Source organism: Notamacropus eugenii, chromosome X, assembly GCF_028372415.1.
Source record: "Notamacropus eugenii isolate mMacEug1 chromosome X, mMacEug1.pri_v2, whole genome shotgun sequence".
NCBI classification, from domain to species: Eukaryota; Metazoa; Chordata; class Mammalia; order Diprotodontia; family Macropodidae; genus Notamacropus; species Notamacropus eugenii.
In genome coordinates this window covers 100,984,911-101,001,112 of record NC_092879.1, presented here as the reverse complement: position 1 = coordinate 101,001,112, position 16,202 = coordinate 100,984,911, and the positions used below count along the sequence as shown (strand labels likewise).

Here is a 16,202-nt window from a genome sequence, read left to right as displayed (position 1 = left end):
GTGAGGAGGGGAATCGGAGAGCAGCCAGAGCTGGAGAACCAGTCGCTGGAGCCAGGGAGCAGCCGCCGGAACCAGGGAGCAACCGCCGGAGCCGAAGAGCAGCCGCCGGAGTCGGAGAGCTGATCAGGAGGCGCAGGCAGCCCGGGAACTCGGGGGGCGGCCGGGGCCGGGGTCGGGCTCGGACAGGGGCACGGCCAGATTGAGCCAGGTAGCTGGCGATGCCCGCGGCCGGGCCCGCGGAGTGCTAAGCCGGGCTGGGCCGGACGGGAGTCGGGGCCCGAGCGGGAGCCCGAGAGCAATCGGAGCCGGGGACAGAGTGGGAGCCGGGGCTGGGGCCGGGGCCAGGGCCGGGGCCAGACGGACAGCATGAGGAGCTCGGGGCCGCGGCGGCAGCTGTCGCGGGGGTACCCCCCGTGGGTCCCCTCCCGGGCCTGGGACAGCGCCTAGCGGGGCACGAGGGTTCCAGGGACCCAGCTTGGGGGCCCAGGCGACCCACCCCATTACTCGGGCTCGAAAGGGACCCGGCCCTGTCCGGCCCGGTGTCTCCCAGTCATGCGGCCGCCCAGGTAGAGCCCGCCCGGACGGCTACAGTAGGAGCAGCGTGGAGGGCCGCCTAGCCGAGCCGGGCGCAGCGCAGCGCCCTCCCGCCTGCCCGTCGGTCCACCCGCTGGTCCCATCCCTCGGGTCAGTCTGCCCACCGGTCCTCTCGCCTGTAGGTTCCCCGAACCCTCTGAAATATGATCAGGGGCGCGTGGACGTGGCCCCGGAGGGATGCCGCTGCGCTCACGCTCTGCTGCTGTTGCCGCTGCTGCTGCTGCTGCTGTTGCTGCTACAGCTGTTCCAGCTGCTACTGCTGCTGCTGCTGTGGCTGCGGCTGCTGCTGCTGGGCTCCCCGGCCCCCTCGGGGGGCCACGAGCAGCGACAAGCCGTGGGCTGACTCAGAGCGGGCGCAACGATGGCGCCTGTCACTGGCTTCTCTGCTCTTCTTCACGGTACTTCTCTCTGACCGTCTATGGCTGTGCGCGGGCGGCCGCCTGCGGGCCAAGGAGAGGAGCGGGTCAGTGAGGCCGCCCTGGGGGGCCGCCGGCCCAGAGTCCCAGCCCCGGCCCGAGGTTGAGCCTCCTCCCGCTATGCTGCTGCTGCTGCCGCCGCCCCCGCCTCCGCCGCCCCCGGGAAGCAGCAACGGCGGCGGCGGGAGCAGCGCCGACCGGAGCAGCAGCCTCGACGGGGCCAGCAGCAGAAGCAGCAGCGCTGGCCGGAGCGGCAGCCTCGACGGGGCCAGCAGCAGCGGCCGCAGCGACGGCCACTGGGGCAGCAGAGGCGGCGGGGGCCCGTCTGGTCCCGAAGCAGCCTGCCTGGAGCCTCAGGCTCTGCAAAGACTCGTGGGCGCTGCGCCCCTGAGGCCCCTCATCTCTCCTTCGCCCACCTCGGGCAAGCCCCACGCCTCCCAAATGAACTTGCTGCGAGGCCACTTTCGGAACTACACCCTGGCCTTTTGTGACTCCTACTCAGTGGCGGACCTGCTGCTGGGCATGGCCCACCAGGACAGCCTGGACTGCAGCCTGGACGCCCTGCTGGAGGATCTGGTGGCCACCGGGCCGGGAGCCTGGGAGGCGTGCTTAAGCTGTGTCCAGTTGTACCAGCGGCTGGACGAACACGCTCAGGAAAAATACGACGAGTTTGACTGCTTGCTGCAGAAATACTTGCAAGCCGAGGAGTATTCCGTCCGGTCCTGCATAGGAGACTGTAAGGTAGGGACAGGGGATGAGGGGCGGGGCCCCCCGGGAGCTGAGCTGCCTGCCTCCCATGGACGGCGGGCTGCTGTAGCAGCAGCAGCAGCAGCAGCAGCAGCAGCAGCAGCAGCAGCAGCAGCAGCAGCAGCAGCAGCAGCAGCAGCAGCAGCACAGTGAGGTTGTCAGCCAGCCGCCGCTCCCCAGCCGCCGCCGCCGCCGCCGCCGCCGGTGCCCCCTACCCCAAGCAAACGTCGATTCCCTTTCCCTCTCCCTCCCGCCGCCGTGTTAGATCTCTAGGTCACCCTCCTGCTCATCCCCACCCACCCCTCATAAATAGAGGCGCTACTAAGTTCAGTGTAAATCACTGTCAGGGTCACTCCGCTAGAAAGGGCTAGAGCCAGGATCTGAAGTCGCCTTGAAGGAGGCCAGGGCCCTCTCCAGTGCTCCAGGAGCCATCTCGGGACCTGTGCGTGCGCTCTCTCTCTCTCTTAGGGTTTCTCCTTCTGTGCTTGGAGTTCCTAGATGTGAAGACAATGCTGTAGGGAACAGCAGGATCCCTGAGCCCTTGGCAGCTGTGCCAGGCAATTGAGAGGCAGAGGGGCACTGGCCAAGCGAGGCAGAGGCCTAGAGGGACCCTGGTTGCAGCCTCTGGCCTTGTCACCTCTGAGTCAGCCCAGTAGGGTCCTCCTGGAGGAGGCAGAGGTATCCAGATCAGAGCCTGACCACTTAATATTCTGACTCCTATCCCTTTCTTGCCACTAAAGGACAAGAACAGGGTTCTGGGGAGGGATGGGGACAGACTGGAGGCCCCAGTTGGACATAAATGGGCAGGTGAGGCTTCTCAGTGGCACATAGGGATATTGGTTGAGATTCACCACCTCACCAGCATGCTCCAGCAGCCCCCAAAGCCAGTTGTTCTGTCTGACTTCTCTCAGAAGAAAGTGATTGGGGCAGAGCCTATCTGGTCTTCTCCAGCTTTATGTATTAAAAAGCTCCCTTACCCACATACCCCCAAGTTGGGGAAAGAGGAACCACAGAGTTGGAGAAAGGGGCTGAGTTGAGCTGTGCTTCTAGGCTGAACTGAACTACATAGTCTGAGAAAGTCCAAAGGGATGGTGGGGATGGAAGCTGAATCTCCATCCACTGAGCTGCTCAAATCTTTGGCAGGAAGAAGGGGGAAGAAGGACAGGTAGTATGGTCACAGGCTTAGGGAATGAGGGTGGGCAAGGAGACCAGAAGAGATGGGAGTTCTTCCCTCCTCCTCAAGCATTGATAGCTGAATGGATTCCTACAAAGCTTGAATTTGTTGCTAGAAAGTACTTTCTTCTCCAAGACTACGTGGATCCAATGTGCCACCCAACAGAAGCTCTAACAGTTCTGGGGCAAGAGGATGGATGGGATGTTGGGGTCGGGGAGAGGTCTTTGCTCCTGACTTCCCTTTCTCCATTTACTCTCCTTCCCTCCTCCTTCAGCCTCAGCTGACTCACCACCTCACTCACGCTATCAAATGAGAGATGTAACCCCTTAAAGGCATACAGCCACCTAGAGAAACTGACCCCCCTTCCTTCCAGGCAATGTCACAGAAAGACCTCCAGATGTAGAGACTGGCACACACACACACACACACACACACCCTTCAAAAGTGTCACAGAAGCAGACACACTGTCACAGAAAGACCTCCAGTGTAGAGACTGGCACACACACACTCGAAAAGTGTCACAGAAGCAGACACAATGTCACAGAAAGACAGACACACCCACACCCACAGTGCCATCCACACAGGCATAGGCAGAAGCACCTTTTCTCTCTCTCTCTCTCTCTCTCTTTCTCTCTCTCACACACACACACACACACACACACAAACACAAACACAATTTGTCGTGAAGAGGAAGAGGCACACATTTTTGGTATCAACCGCTAGCACACACCCTCAGACCATGTCAGAATGATGATGTATCCTGGAGACAAAGCCACATGGCTAGCCAGGCAGAGAAATGGGTCCCCCGCCCCCAAGCCCACAGCATTGATTTTTAAAAAATCAAACCCCAGAATTCATTCCATAAACAAACATTTATTGAGCAGCTGTTATGTATAGAAGACTGAGCAGGCATGAAGGGGGGTGGAAGGCATCATACAAGAATAAATAGACAGGATCCAGGGTCTCTAGGAGCTTAGAGTCTGGTAGAGGAGATGAGCCATGTATACAAATTAAAGTGTAATGAGTCCATGAGAGATATAAAAATTGTGAGAAGACATGAGAGAGGTTCACTGCTAGCCGGGGATTGTAGGGTCTCCTGGAAAAGCTGGACCTTGAAGAATGGGTGGAGATGGCAAGACAATGCAGGGCAATGCAGGGCACATCTCTATTGGTACCAGTAAAGAATCCTGTGGAGTTGGTCACATTGATGCAATTCACGTTGCATATTTCCACTGGGCTGGAACCAATTACCATATTTTCATAATTATAACTTCAAATAGTTCAAATTCACCTCCATGCAGCCATTTCAAGGGATTCATTATTAACACTAATTGAGATCTACCTGTATTCCCAGATGGGAGATGAATGGGCCACTGAAAACTGCTCTACAGGCTTGTATTCATCTGCTCTCCAGCTCCAAATTCCCAGTTCCCCTCAAAGTTCCCTCTGTCTCACTGGCGTTCCTCTTCTTTGATTGTCCCTCCCCGTTTATCTGCTGCTTTTCTCCTGCAAGTATGATTAAAGATGGAGAGATGAGAGATACTCAGTCAAAGTCCCCTCCTCTCTCCTGCCGCCCCCTCACCCCATGATCAGCCCAGGACCTCACCTTCCCCAAAGCTCAATGAGGCAAATCCCTGGGGGTTGTGTCGTCAGCCTTGGAGCTGATTTCCAGTGTTCAGACTTGGCTTCTGTCATTTCCTCTCCTAGTTGCCCTGGGAGACCCATAGCCTCCCTTTGGGTCTCCAGGGGGATGAGAGGACAGTCAACTCTGAGGCCAGGAAGCTTTTTCTCCAATGCCATCCAATGCTTAAGTGACTGGGTCCCAGAAACCTAGCCATGTTTAGTGCTTCTGAAGCCCTTCTGCCTTCTCCCTTCTGCCCTTGTTTCAGGCCCCAGCAGTCATACCTGTCCTCACTGCTGCCTGTGACACCTGCTAATTTAGGACCAACTGTAACATCTTCTTAATGTGATATTTGCTTCCTTTCTTAAAGCAAAAAAGGGACTTACCCAAGCCCTGGATCTCCCACTGCCCCCCCCACCCCCCAGCCTTGTCCTCCCCCTACCACAGCCATCCTGTGGCCTTGCCCTTCCACAGCACTGTCTTCAGCCCTGTGGTGCTGTATTTTTTGGTGTTTCTAGGAGACTGACCTCAGTTGGGGGCACTATATTTTCTCCGTACTCTCTTCCTTGCAAGGCAACTTTATGGCTCTCCATCTGGGGCCCTGATACTGCCCCATGGTGACAGTTCTGGGTCCAGAGTCCTTACCTCAATCCTCAGTCTCATTCCTGGTCCAGACCCTTGAATGCTTAATGGGCAGGGGAGGCTAGGTGGCTTCAACACTTTTGACTTGGAAGAACAGGAAAGAAGCCTGGGGGGAAGTTACCCTCAGTCCTCCTTCCCTGCTAGCTTAGGGTCAGAGAAGGAGCAGCATAGATGTGCCACCTGCTTCGGTTAGCTGGGCCCACTGTTTTATGGCAGGTGCCTTGGGTGATAGATGCCTTCTGTCTTCCCCTCCCCCCTAAGCAGGATTCCATGGTTAGAGCCAAACACCCCCAGCAATGGACAGAGGCAAGATAGGCTAGGGCTCTTGGTTGGCTTGTGTGCCAGTCTAGTCTAGACTGGCCAAACAAGAGCCCTCTTCCCTGCTCACACCCCATCTGGAATGTGATTTGTTTTCAGATCTGGGTGCCACATTTTAGGAAGGACATTGACAAACTGGAGGGCACTCCAAGGAGGGCAGGCAGGCTGGCTGTAGAGACTAGGAACCATGCCATAGGAAGATCCATGGAAGGAACTGAGAATGCTTAGCCAGGAGAGAAAAGTGGAACTAGGAGTGGGGACATCATGAGCTGCCATTGGATCTGAAGGGTCAGTCTGTGGACAGGAGCTTGGCTTTGTTCTGCTTGACCCAAGAGGGCAGAACCAGGAGCAATAAGTAATGATGGGAGAGGCCAAGATTTCAGCTTGGTGTAAGGAAGAATACTGTGACAATGAAAATTGTCCCAAATTGGGATGGACTCCTTCATTCTCAGACAGCTTTGAACAGAGACTGGTTAACCACTTGTAGGGAGTGCTGGAGGGAGAGGATTCTGCACAGGTATTGGTTGAACTAGATGTCCCTCCCAGTCAAGAGACTCTCCTCTGTGGCAGTGCCCTGGCACCATGCCTGCTGGGTACCAGGAGTGCATGTTCTGATTAGAATTTCAAAGCCAGCTTCCTGCAGAGATTAACCCCTGTCCTCTTGTCCATCAGCCTCCTGCCGCACTACAGGCTTCAAGGCATCAGTGAGCAGAGCTTTGCAGTAGGTCTCCCTTATCCCAGGGCCCTTGCCAGGCTAGGAGGGCACCCTATTTCCCCAAAATTGTATGCAGCTACTGGTCAGGTTTCCTCCAGCAAATGGTGCTTGTCACTTTCTCTCTGAGGGGCTGGCTTTGGAGAAAATGGCCTGTAGTGAGGGAGACTACCCCAGTGGCCTCAGCCGACCCAGCTATGGTTCTTGCCTGCTTCTCAGTTGAAGTGTTCCCAGCCTGACCCCCACTCCAGTCAGCCTCCCAGTCCCCCACAGGGGGAACCTGGACCCATTACACCTCTTTCCTCCACACATGGTCAGCCTCCTGGGTTTCAAATTCCCTCTAGTACCAGGGACCAGCTTTTCTCTGTGTCTTACTACGCCTGAGGCCTCTTCCTGTCCCATACTCCCACCCCAGAGGTAACCTTTCCAGTAGGAGCAAGATGACAGCTCAGCCTGGCCTCCTCCCTTCTGAGCCATTATTTTCAGGATGGTGTATGGAACTTGGAATGAAAATCCAATGCCAGCCAGGGAGAGGTGTGGGAGTGGAACTACTGGGTACTTATTGACTCAAGTAGAGAGGTTGTTTATGGAGCTAGGAGGGCAAAGAAGATAATGATTTAGTCTTTTCCACTTGTAGAACCAGAGGGTTACAAAGTGCTTGCATACCCATGATCTCATCTGGTCCTCACACCAGCTCTTGGGTGGAGGCCAGGTACTTTTAGCTCCATTTTGCAGATTTGAAAACCAAGTCTCAGAGAGGTTAAGGGATTAGACCCCAGAAAGCAGGACCTGAAGCAACTAGCTAGAAGCAGCAAGGAGGCAAACAGATCTTGTTCCAAGGAAAATCTCCTTAGCAATTTCAAGTGTCCCAAAGAGAAAGGGACTGCCTTGGAGAGACAAGTTGGACAGTGTACGGTGCCCAGACTCCCCTCTTTTGCTACAGGTTCCTTTGCCAGGCCAGCCCTCTCTGTACTCTTGGGCCTGGCTCCTGCCAGCATCCTCCCCCATCACGCCCTAATTTCTCTCCTATACTCCTGCCTTCTCCCCTGCCATCTGCAAATAGGCCTGCATGGCCCTCACTCGAGAACAACCTGCATTCCACCTCGGTCGACCTTCGATGATCCTTTGGGCTTGGCCCTTTTGCAGCCAAACCCCTGGAAAAGAGAATGAGACAAAACAAAAACCTGTCCTGCTTGCCTCCTCTTCCTCACTCTCCCCTCACTTTTCAGTCCCTGGCCACCTGATTTCGGAGCCCAGCACTCAAATTAAACTACTTTCTCCAAGATTCACACCAGATGTCTTAGTTGCTAAATTTGATGGCAGTTTATTAGCCCTCATTCATTATGGACCTTTCTGTAGCTTTTGACACTATTGACTACTCCCTCTGCCTGCAAACTCTCCTCTCTCTTTCTCCCTTTTGGTACCATTGTTCTCTCTCTTTTTTCTTTTTTGCTCTCTTTTTCTCTCTGTCTCTCCTTTCTCTGTCTCTCCTCTCTTTTTTTCTCTCTTTTCTTTCTGTTTTCTCTCTCCCCTGTCTCTGTCTCTCTCTGTCTCCCTCTCTCTGTGTCTCTCTGTCTCTCTTCTCTCTTTTTTCTATTTTGCTCTTTCTCTTTCCTTTCTGTTGTCTCTCTCTGTCTGTCTCTCCCCTTCTCTCCTTTCTCCTCTCTCTGTCTCTTTTTTCTCTCTCTTCTCTGTCTCTCTCTCTCCCTCCTCTCTCTCCTCTCTTTTTTCTTTCACTCTCTATCTCCTTTCTGCGTATCTCTCTTCTCTCTGTCTCTCCCCCTTTCCTTTCTCCTCTCTCCTTTCTTTCTCTTTCCCTCCTCTGTCTCTTTTCTCTTTCTGTATGTTTCTCTCAGTTTCCTGTCTCTATCCTCTTTCTGTGCATCTCTCTGTCTTTTCTCCCCCCTCCTCTCTGTCTTTGTCTCTTCCCTCTCTTTTTTCTCTTTTGTTCTCTCTCTTTCACTCTCTTTCTGACTCCTTTCAGTGGGTCTTTCTCCTCTGTCTCTCCCTCTCTCTCCTTTCTCCTCTCTTTTTTCTCTCTCCCTTCTCTGTCTCTCTCTGTCTTTCCCTGTCTCTTTCTGTCTCTGTGTCTTTGTTTCTGTCTCTCTCCCTCCTCCTCTCTATCTCTGTCTCTCCCCCTCTCTCTCCTCTCTCCTCTCTCTTTTTCTCTCTCCTGTATCTCTTTGTGTCTTTCTCTGTCTCTTTCTGTCTCTGTGTCTTTGTCTCTCTCTTCTCTCTGTCTCTCCCCCTTCCCTTCTTTCCCCCCCTCTTCTTTCTTCTCTCTCTCTCTCCTCTGTCTCTTTCCTCTTTCTGTGTGTTTCTCTGTCTCTCTCCCCTCTTCTCTGTCTCTTCCCTCTCTCTTTCACTCTTTCTCTCTCTTTTTCCTTTCTTTGTGTCTCTCTCTCCTTCTCTCTCTTCTCTCTATGTCTTTGGCTCTTCTCTCTCTTTAGCTCTTTTGCTCTCTCTTCCCTTTTTATGTGTGTCTCTTTCTGTCTGTCTGCCTTTACTCTGTCTCTCTCTCCTCTGTCTGTCTCCTTCTCCCCTCTCTCCTTTCTCTCTCATTTCTCTGCTTCTCCTCTGTCTGTCTGTATCCCCTCTTTCTCTCCCTCCCTCTCCTCTCTGTCTTTCTCCCTCTCTCTGTGTATCTCTGCTTCTCTGTCTCCCTCTCTCTCCCTTTCTGTCTTCCTCCCCGCTCCTCTCTTCCTCCTACCTGTCTGGCTGCTCTTTAGTCTCTTTTCCTGGATTATCATCCATAGCCCACTTCCTAATCACCACTATCCCACAAGACCCCTGAATCCTCTTCTCTTCTCTGGGGGATTTCACCAGGTCACATGGGTTCAGCTGTGCCCTATTCACGTAGGTAACTCCCAGATCAATACATCCAGCTTCTGTTTCTTTCCTGAGTTCTGGTCTCAGATCAGCACATCCCTGTTGGATAGCTCCACTTGGGTGGTTTGGAAGCATCTCAAACTCCACATCGCCAAACAGCTCATTATGGTCTTCTCCAAGCCCATTCTAACCCTGATTCCCAGGGAGGGCGTCACCTACATTTGCAGCCCATTTCAACTTGAAGCTCCCTCCCGCAATATCTCATCAGTTGCCAAGTCCTGACCTTTCCACATCTACATGGCTCCTGTCATCTGCAGAGCTGCCCAAAGCACAAGGAGGGTCTGACTGCCACTCCCCTGTTCAAGGATGGTTACTGGATCCCTACTGCTTCTAGGGCCAATTATAAACTCCTCAGAGCACATTTAAATCCATTCATAGTCTGGCACCCTCCTACATTCATATAGTACCTTAGGCCACGTCGGCGCAGCACTCTGCCAAACCGATATGCTTGCTGTTCCCCTATAGGTGACCCTCTGTCTCCTGCCTCTGAGCGATTCCATAGGTGTTAGCTCAGTGCCTCCCAGGGTGGAGCGCACGTCTCCATGACCTTCGTTTTTAGTCTTCTTTAGGTTCAGATCACGTGGCACCTTCCGCAGGAAGCTTGTGTTATTCCCGCTGGTTTCTGTGGGCTTTCTCTCCTCAAACTGTGGTGTGTTTGTGCAGCTGTTTACAGGCTGTGGCCCCCTCCCCCAGAAGACTGCAAGTGCTTTCAGGGCAGAGGATTCTGTTTCAGTTAGATTTTAGTGTCTGGAGTGATCAGCACAGGAACGCGCTCAATAAATACTTGTTGGAATGAATTGAGGTAGGGATTGAACTAGCTTTCCTCTGAGGGACTTTTTTGCCTCTCTGCTGGTTCCCCAGACCAATGTGCCTTTCTGACTTTGATTAATCCTAGTAAACGTCAGAGAGGAGAGGCTGTGGGAGGAGGGAGGGGAGAGGAGGAGGGAGGAGGGAGGGGAGAGGAGGCAGGATGAGGGAGGGGAAAGGAGGAAGAGGGAAGGGAGACAGGGGGTGGAAGGAGAGGGGAGGAAGGAGGAGGGAGGGGAGGGGAGGAAATGGGCCAGGAATCTAAATTGGGCTCTAATCCAAGGGCCTCTGTGGTACACCACACCTGAATGGGATTGTGGAGGGAGCTAAAGGTATTCTAGACCAGGGCTTCTTAAATTTTGTTCATTGGCAACCCCTTAAACTATGGGTTGCAACCCCATATGGAGATGTAACCTTGAGCTGGGGCTGGGCTGGACAGACCTGTGGTGGCCCCGCCCCTTGGGCTCACCTTTCTCCTATCCCAGGACATAGTCTTAAAGGTCCCTGAATGCTCGTGGTGTTCAAGTTTCCAGAATTGTGCAGTAATGGCTCTTGCACCCCCAGAGACTTGGAGAGCAGAAGGTTTTGCCCCAGCTCCAGGGGCCCTGTGGGCACACACATACATCCAGTTTGGGGGAAGGACCTAAAGCACTCTCAGCTTCACTTTCCCTGTCGTCAGAAGGGCTGCTGACCTCTGTTCTCTGGCTCTCTGATGGTCAGACCACTGTTCCCTTGAATTTCTTACATTTGGGAACAAAAGATTCTTCTGCACAAGCAGCAAACACTAAAGCCTAGCCTAGATGTTGCACTTTGGCATTGTGACCAAGGAAGCACCCCACAAAGTGAATGTGCCAGCCAACATGATGTGCAGGCCTGAACCACAAAGGAGATTCATGGGAACTTACATAACATACTTAGCTTAGTTCCCAAGAGACGTCTGTCCTGCCTGGGTTGGCCATGCCCCAAGACTGAAAAGTGGGCTTCCGGGAAGGGCTTCTTCCACTGGGCCTTGTACCCCAACATAATGGCCACTGACATAGGCTGACAAAGAGTGGTGTCAGTTCGTGAGCCTGCCCAGAGAACCACCATTGCCAGGCTGTGGGAGTGACTTCAGCAGCTGCCCTAGAAGCCATGTCTTGGTCCAGTCAGTCCTTCATGAGAAAATGGGAAAGGGTTCCACAGCTGAGATAGTTCTCCTTAGCCACTGTTCCACTCGGGCTCCAGGGTACCTTGAGCCAAAGGCTGGAGTGAGGAGCCTCCATGGAACATCCTGGGGCTTAGAACGGACACAGAGACAGCTTAGCGATCCCCAGGTTCAAGCCCATCACTTTCTCAGTGCATCTGAGGCCAGACAGAGGGAGGGATTTGTATGAGGTAGTGCACTGAATCAGGAGTGGAAGCAGGATTCAAATCTAGGGCCTCTGCCTCCCACATCATGATCCTTGTGAGTAGGGTTGGAAATCTGAAAGTCAAGATCCGTAGGGTAAAAAGTGAGAGTTAAAGGGAGTGTGTATGGGGGGATTTACCTCCCCAAGGGCCACATGAGAAAAGACTGCCAGGGTTCCTGTAAGAGGGCCCCATGAGAGGCCTGCCCACCCCAACAATTCATCAGGGGCCACGCCATGGCACGCTTCTAACCTGCAGCTCTTCTTAGGTGCAAGCATTGGGAGCCAGGGGCCAGTCAGCCCAGCCAGACCCCCCCCAGCTGCTTGGGGGGCACAATGGGATGAGAGGGAAAAGGCTCACCACCCCATGGGGTGTGCATTTCTCCTTGGACAGAAGGGAGGTCCTAGCCCACAAGGGCCAAGTATACATTCCCTGCCAGTGGGGCCTTTAGAAGTAGAAGAGGCATGTGGAACTTGCATGTGAAACAGGATAGTGGGTAGGTAGGTAGGCAAGTCAGTCCCTGAGCCCAGTAAACTGTTAGTGAATGCACCCAGCTTCCTTCTGCTACCTGGCACCTGCCCTTGGCTCATCTCACATGGCTTAGTGAATGGAGGATTGGACTTGGAATCCAGAAGAGCTGTGTTCACATCCTTCCTCAGACACTCCACAGTCATGTGACCTTGGGCAAGTGCCAACCGTGCCGGGTCTTAGGTTCCTCTTTGTATAATGAGGATGAAAGTACCTACCTCACAGGGTTGTTGTGAGGAACCAATGAGATGACAGATGTAAAGCACTACATAAACGTGAGCTACTGCCATTACTGTTACTCTCCAGTCATCTCTTCTCCCATCCCCCATGCCTGACTCCTACCTGCCACGTGGCATCTCTCACTATCAGTTATGTTTTGCCTGTTTTGGAGACTCTCTGGCAGCCATTGACAGCACAAGGGAGCTTGGGAGGCCATGTGGGCTCCCCACCCAGAGGTTGGATGAGCCCATGGTGGGTGTGTTGTGGTAGAGGTTACAGGTTACTTGCTTAGGTCCAGGTGAGTCTCCATGGTCTCTGAAGTCTCATTCAACTTTGAGATTCTGTAAAATCAAAAAGAAGGAGCCACCTGTCAATGGAGCAGAGGGGCCTGTGAGGTCAGAACCACTGGATGGTCAGTGGAGAAAGCCATGAGGCAGCCAGCTCTTCAACAAGCCAAGGGACCAGAGGAACCAGAGGGTGGATCAACGAGCTGGACCTCTAATCCTGGCACTGGTAAGACCTGGGGGATGTGAGGCCAGAACGCTGACCAGAAGGGGACATGGATGGCGAAGTGGCCACTTAGCTAGCTCGCTGGTTAATAGGAGACAGCTTGGAGGAAAGGTAGAAATGGCTCCCCTCGGGAAGGTGATGATGGAGGACATGGGGGAGCTCACTTTAGAGATTGTCCTTTCCAGCTTCCCAGAAATTGTGACTAGAAGATTCCCTTGAACTCTAAGAATAAATAAAGGATCAGGTGGTGTTTGCCAATGGCTCTGGGACACAAATTATCTGTGCCCAAGACCTTGGGAAGCTCCCAGTCCAGTCTGGTGCACAAAACTTCCCCAGGGAAGCACTGATATAAAAACCACAGAGAAAGTCCCCCCCAAGGAAAAGCCTGCCCCTCAGAGAAAATCTACCCCCCAAGGGAAAGCCTGTCCCCCCTCCAGGGAAATTCTGCCCCCCCCAGAAAGCCCACTTCTTCCCCAGGGAAAGCCCAACTCTTCTTGCCTGCCCACCGCCCCACCCCTGCTCCAGGGGTTCCACAACAGAGAGGTCTTTTTTATTACCTTTGTGTCAAGAACAGCTCTGAAGCTGGAGTAGTATTCTGGACCGACAGCTAGCCTAGCCTCGGGGGGCTGGAGGCCACCGTCTTTTGTTTCTCGCTCTCACAGCCCACACTGGCTCTGCCTCTATGATCCCCTAGTTCTATTGCCATTGAGGAGGGCAAAAGTGAAAATTCTGCAGATAGGAGCTGGAATTAGAGACTTTCTCATTCAGCTGGTGATGCCAATGAGGTGGACGTGCTCCTGGAAGGCAAGGACTTTCTTGTCCATGTCTCTATATCCCCAGCAGCGTGCCTGGAATGCAACTGGAATTTGCTCAATCATTGATGAATGAACAGAGGACTCCATAAGAGGTGGGGAGGGGACAATGGAGCCATGCAGGCTGACAGAGGGACATCTGAGTTGTTTCTCCTCCGCCCAAATAGGCGGGTGCTAGGGGTCTGCAGGACCTGGAGAGTTTATGGCTCCCTTTGTTGGTATTTAAGGCAGCAGGTTAGCCATAGTCCAAGTCCCGGCTCCGGGCAGCAGTCTTTAGACTTTTCACCAAAAGGCCAGCCCAGGTGACTGGGGAGAACCGTGGGCACATCTGAAGCCATACTAATAATAGAAACCTTGGAAGGGTCAAACAAGGGGTCTAAAGACAATAAGCTACCCATGGCCAGTGTGACCCTTACCAACTAGAGGTCCCAAAGGCAGAAAAAAGCTGGAACCATCAGCTCCTCCATCAAAAAGAGAGATCTCTGGGTTGAGTAAAAGGGGAAAGCAGGGAAATGGGCTCTTGGTGGCCACTTCCACGTGGGCTAGGGGGAGGAGCCATCATCCTAGAAGCTGTGAGATGGGTGAGGCCATTGGGTTGGGAAAGGGGTTCATGGCTTTGTGTTCTCCAGCCCCTTAGGCTAGCAAGGAAGCACTGGACTGTAGGAAACTGGCTGCATTGGAGCTCTTCCTGCTATTTATGTGGCCATCTGATTAGTGTTGACTTGGTTACTGTCAAGGGATGATAAGGGAAGTAAAGGCTTTGAACATCAGGGATTTCTGTTGGAGTTGGGAGACCAAGGAGCTCCCTTTCTGGTCAAGTGAATGGTCCATCCTCTTGAAGTACTGTGAGACCAAAGCTGCAAGATATATCACTCTCTTCCTGCCTATAGACTTATGGAACATTACCCCCATATCCCACACTCACAACCCTAAATGATGCTGTCAAGGAGCAACTGACACCTTGATGTGGATGGATGGAGACAAGTCACATGCAAAGGGAACCATCTTCCACCACTGAGCCTTTATACAGGCCATCCTCCTCAGCTCTCTACCTCTTAGACTCAAGTTTCCCTCAAGGCTCAGCTAACCCGACACTGACCCAAATCCCTGATCCTCTGCCTCCCCACCTTCCTTAGCACCTATCTAGTTTGTATTGACTCTGCAGTGATTCAGCTGTTTGCCTGTGGTAGTCCCCTAGTTATCAAAATCTTTGAGATCAGGGACTGTTTGATTTTTGTCTTTGTCTCAGTGTCCCCAGGGTCTGCCACAATAGTCACTTATCAAAGGCTATTTGAATGAGTACATGGATGAATGAATGGATGGATGGATGGATCAATGGATGGAGGGGTTCCCTTTGTGAATAAGACTCCAGTGCCCTCACTGAGGCAATTGGTAGTGGAACAGTTCAGTGAATAGGGAGCAAAAGAACGGATGACTCACTGGTAGTTGGGATGCCAACTTGTAGGTCTGCTGTCAGTTTGTCCTAAGCTCTTTCCCTTTGAAATGTGGGGTGGGGGGCGAGGTGCTCTCTCCATAGGTCCCCCTGGAAGGGTCCTTGTCCAAGGCTCCAGCATCTGGGGTGGATGATGGATGAGTATGGAGCAAAGGTGGGCAGGAGCCATGCAATGTGCCCAGAAGATGTGGGCCTCTGTCTAGGGAGAAACAAAACCTGGGACAAGCCCAATGGTCTCAGCTCCCAAGTGTCAGGAATCTTGCCAATCACACTTTCTGAGGTGAACCGAAGCTCTTTGGGAAAGCCCTTAAGGGAGAACAGACCAAGACACCAACTCCTCCACTGGTGAATGAGGATACGTGTGAGCTCAAAAGTCTTCTCCAACTCTACCATTCAATGACACATCTGGAAAGAGCAAATGAGATGGAAAGAATTGTCATATGGCAGATATGGGCCTTTTCTTGGAGTCAGAGGGCAGAACCCAGAGCCATGGGGGAAGGGGGGAGCTGAAGAGAAGTGAATTGCATCTCAGAATAGGGGAAATCTCCTTAAATCCTAGAGCTTGCCAAAATGGAACCAGCTGTCCTGGGAGAGAGCAAATTGCCCCATCAATGGAGGTATTCAAGCAGAGTCTGGGTGACCACTTGTCAGGGATTTTAGAGAGGATTCTGGAACAGATCAGGGATGGACTTGGTGACTTCTAGGGTCCCCACCAACTCAAAGAGTCTGGGATAAAGCTCAGGTCCTACAATGAAGTCCAGGGAAGGTCGCACAAGTGGCTTAGTGGATAGAGTTTAGGGCCTAGAGGCAGGAAGACCTGAGTTTGAATCCCATTTCCTAACCATGCATTAAGTCCTCTGAATGCCTCCAAACCTCAGTTTTCTCATCTACAAGATGGGGACAAAATACCAGCAGGACTTACCCCTACAAGGTTGTGGTGAGGATCAGATTTTCATGTATAAAAATACATAAAAAGCATTTTGAAAACTTGAAAGTGTTGTATATGCAGATCTATATTATTAGTCAATCAATAAACATTTCAATGCATACTATGTGCCAGGCACTGTGCCAAGTGCTGAAACATTTCTCCTTCTCCTTCTCCTCCTCCTCCTTCTTCTCCTTCTTTTCCTTCTCCTTCTCCTTCTTCTTCTTCATCTTCTTCTTCTCTCTACTATGGTGATAACTACTACCACTACCACTACTACTACTACTACTACTACGTTAAAACCTTATCATCCTAGGGAGGAAGGAGTCCCTTATGTTAGCTGCTTCTGTGTCTGGAGGCAGCAGAGATGGAGGTGGGAGTGGGGAGGTGGGAAAGGGAGGCAGCCGTGACCCAGAGAATCCAATGTCCCTCAGGGAATTTGGGGGCTC

The 16,202-nt window shown here is 52.8% G+C and overlaps 1 protein-coding gene across 1 annotated transcript in view; it reads left to right on the top strand.

The window, feature by feature from the left end:
- The first annotated feature begins 269 nt into the window (after positions 1-269).
- NALF2 (NALCN channel auxiliary factor 2) overlaps positions 270-16,202 on the top strand; it is a 32,955-nt gene continuing 17,022 nt past the window's right edge. Inside the window, exon 1 of the mRNA XM_072625886.1 lies at positions 270-1,751. Within this exon, the coding sequence (XP_072481987.1) occupies positions 738-1,751 (1,014 nt within the window). The 5' untranslated portion in view covers positions 270-737. The remainder of the gene's footprint in view (positions 1,752-16,202) is intronic.